Here is a 2,828-nt window from a genome sequence, read left to right on the forward strand (position 1 = left end):
CTCAGCAACCTAGAGAGACCCTACTCAAAATTAAAAATACAGAGGACTAGGGATATAGCTCAGTGGTAAAGCACTTCAGTACCAAAAAAAAGGGAAGGAGGGAGGGAGGAAGGAAGGAAGGAAGGAAATTAAAAATGGATACTCTTTCTCTTTCAGAAGTGGGAGAAGAATGAGAAGAAACTATACAATCAGATGGTCTGTGATTTTACACAGGTTCAAACTGGCCCTCTTTGTGATATAAGAAAATGTTGAACTTTAATTTAAGCCTGTAAAACAACAATGCTATTTTTTCTATTCCCATTGAATTGTCATGAGAGTAGGGAAAAAAAAAACAGAAAATACATTGTCAAAGTCCAAAATACCAAGTAGAAGAGAGGTGTTCTTACAAACTAAAAATTTTAACCAACCTCTAGTTACTCTTCCTATTACTGGGGGAAAATAATGATAAAGTTTCATGTTAGGTAATCATCAGGGTATGTACAAAATTAAATATCGTAGCAAAAATAAAATATCAATTTTAAGGAAAAAAAAGAAAGATCCATTTATGTTTAGGTCAAGTCAGAACATGTTAAACATGAAAATAAATCCAGGAGAGGGAGGGAAGAAGGCTTCAAGATAAAATTATGTGAAAATGTCTGCAGGAGAGCATATGTAAGAGACATTGGGGGAGCACTGGAGGGCAAGGGGCTCTCACCCACAAGGTTGAGATTTTTGTATCTTATTTAATATTAACCTAAGATTATAGAGAACTATTTATTTTTTTTAAAGGAATATATTTTATTTTTATTATTATTCTTTTAATTTTTAATATTTATTTTTTAGTTCTCGGCAGACACAACATCTTTGTTGGTATGTGGTGCTGAGGATCGAACCCAGGCCGCACGCATGCCAGGCGAGCGCGCTACCGCTTGAGCCACATCCCCAGCCCCATAGAGAACTATTTAAAAATGACACCAGAGACAAAGCAGAGTTCTAGATAAAATTATAAGATCCTGGGATAACTAAGGATGTTAGGCATGAACATCACATCAAACAGTAATTCTTACACCTGGCTTTCCCAGGATCACTTGGGAAGACAAAGAAAGGCAAATCCGGATCACCAAGACCCCCTTCCCTAGGTGAACTGCTCAGCTAAGCTTCCTCTCTTTTACATATTGAACCACTGTGTAGTGAGTGTGCTACGTCAACAAAGGTTCCCAAGGTGAGGGGAAAACTCTGGAATAATATTCCAATATTAATATCACTGGAAAAAATGATATGAAAATCACAAGTGTTTCCATCAAACACAGAAGAGATTTTTCTTCTTACAAACAACTCTTCCTAGGGCTCCCTTCATGTCTCTGTTCCTCAGGCTGTAGATGAAGGGGTTCAGCATGGGAGTCACCACCGTGTACATCAGAGCCATGATGGTCTCTTTCACGGTAGAATTATTAGTTGATGGACATAAATAGAAGCCAATAATTGTCCCAAAGAACAGTAAAACCACAGAAATGTGGGAGCCACACGTGGAGAAGGCCTTGTGAATACCACAGGAAGAAGAGACCTTGAGGATGGAGGAGAAAATTCGTGCATAGGACCCAATAATGAGTAGGAATGGGAAGACAACAACGGGTCCTCCCATGATAAATATCACCAACTCATTGACATGGGTGTCAGAGCAGGCCAGCTTCAGCACAGCAGACAAGTCACAGAAAAAGTGGGGGATCATGTTGTCCACACAAAAAAAGATGGTCTAAGGTGGGGATATAGCTCAGTTGGTACAGTGCTTGCTGCACATGCACAAGGCCCTGGGCTCAATTCCCAGCATCACAAAAAAAAAAAAAAAAAAAAAAAAAAACAGTCTTGCCATGAGCAGAATGTGCAACAGGGCATGGAGCATGGTCAGCACCCAGGACAGCACCACCAGGGAGAGACAGAGCTTGGGGCTGTAGTGCAGGGGGAAGTAGGTGGCCACATAGTAGTCATAGGTCATGGCCACAAGGAGGAAGCTCTCCAGGTCTCCGAAAAACAGGAGGAAGTACATTTGAGTCAGGCAGCCTGCATAGGGGATGGAGGGAATTTGAATCTGCATGTTCTGCAACAGTTTAGGAATGGTCACAGAGGAAAAGCAGAGGTCAGAAAAAGACAAGTTGCTGAGAAACAAATACATAGGCGTGTGCAGATGGGAGTCTAGGCGAATGAAGATGATGGGGAGGACCTTCCCTAGGACAGAGGTAAGATACATGGCCAGGAACAAGGCATAGAAGAGGTTTTGGTGCTCTGGCTGGATGGGCAGGCCTAGGAGGAGAAACTCTGAGATGAGAGTTTGGTTCCTTCCTATCATGCTCTGTCTCCAGTTTCTTAAAGAGAAAATAATTCAGTCCTTTAGAAACTCAAATAAAATTACATACTTCTATGATATAAAACCTGTTAGGGATCTATCAAAAAATCTTTATTTCACTCTTTGCAATAATTACCATCTTATATCATAAATGTGTATAATTATAATCTTTAAAAAAAGACATGACATTTGCTTCACTTCTTTTTAACATGGTATAATATTCCATTCTTTTGTAAACATTTATGACACACAAAATGTATTGATGTGGTTTTGTTTTGTTTTGTTTTTGCTTTTCTGACAGGCCAGTCACCCTCAGTGATTATAAATGGGTCCTGCTTTTTCAGTTTCTGACATGGTCATGCTCTTTAGGAATTTTTCTAAACTTTGCAGCCTTCTAATTCAACATATACTCCCAAGAAAACTCATGTACTTCAAAGTTTCAAATATCATTTAAAACTCAGGTGTTGACCTCTTTCTATCCTACAGAACCCTATTTTAAGACTTAATG

At 39.4% G+C, this 2,828-nt stretch overlaps 1 protein-coding gene across 1 annotated transcript; it reads right to left on the bottom strand.

The window, feature by feature from the left end:
• Positions 1 to 1,279: 1,279 nt before the first annotated feature.
• On the bottom strand, positions 1,280 to 2,323 carry LOC308652432 (olfactory receptor 1E2-like; the record flags this gene model as incomplete). Its single annotated transcript, XM_081300278.1, has 2 exons — positions 1,280 to 1,732; positions 1,844 to 2,323. 2 exons carry the CDS (start codon positions 2,321 to 2,323, stop codon positions 1,280 to 1,282), a joined length of 933 nt encoding a protein of 310 aa, XP_081156404.1.
• Between the last annotated feature and the right edge of the window lie 505 nt (positions 2,324 to 2,828).

Source organism: Spermophilus citellus (assembly GCF_964194105.1).
Source record: "Spermophilus citellus genome assembly, chromosome: 6".
Taxonomy (NCBI): Eukaryota; Metazoa; Chordata; class Mammalia; order Rodentia; family Sciuridae; genus Spermophilus; species Spermophilus citellus.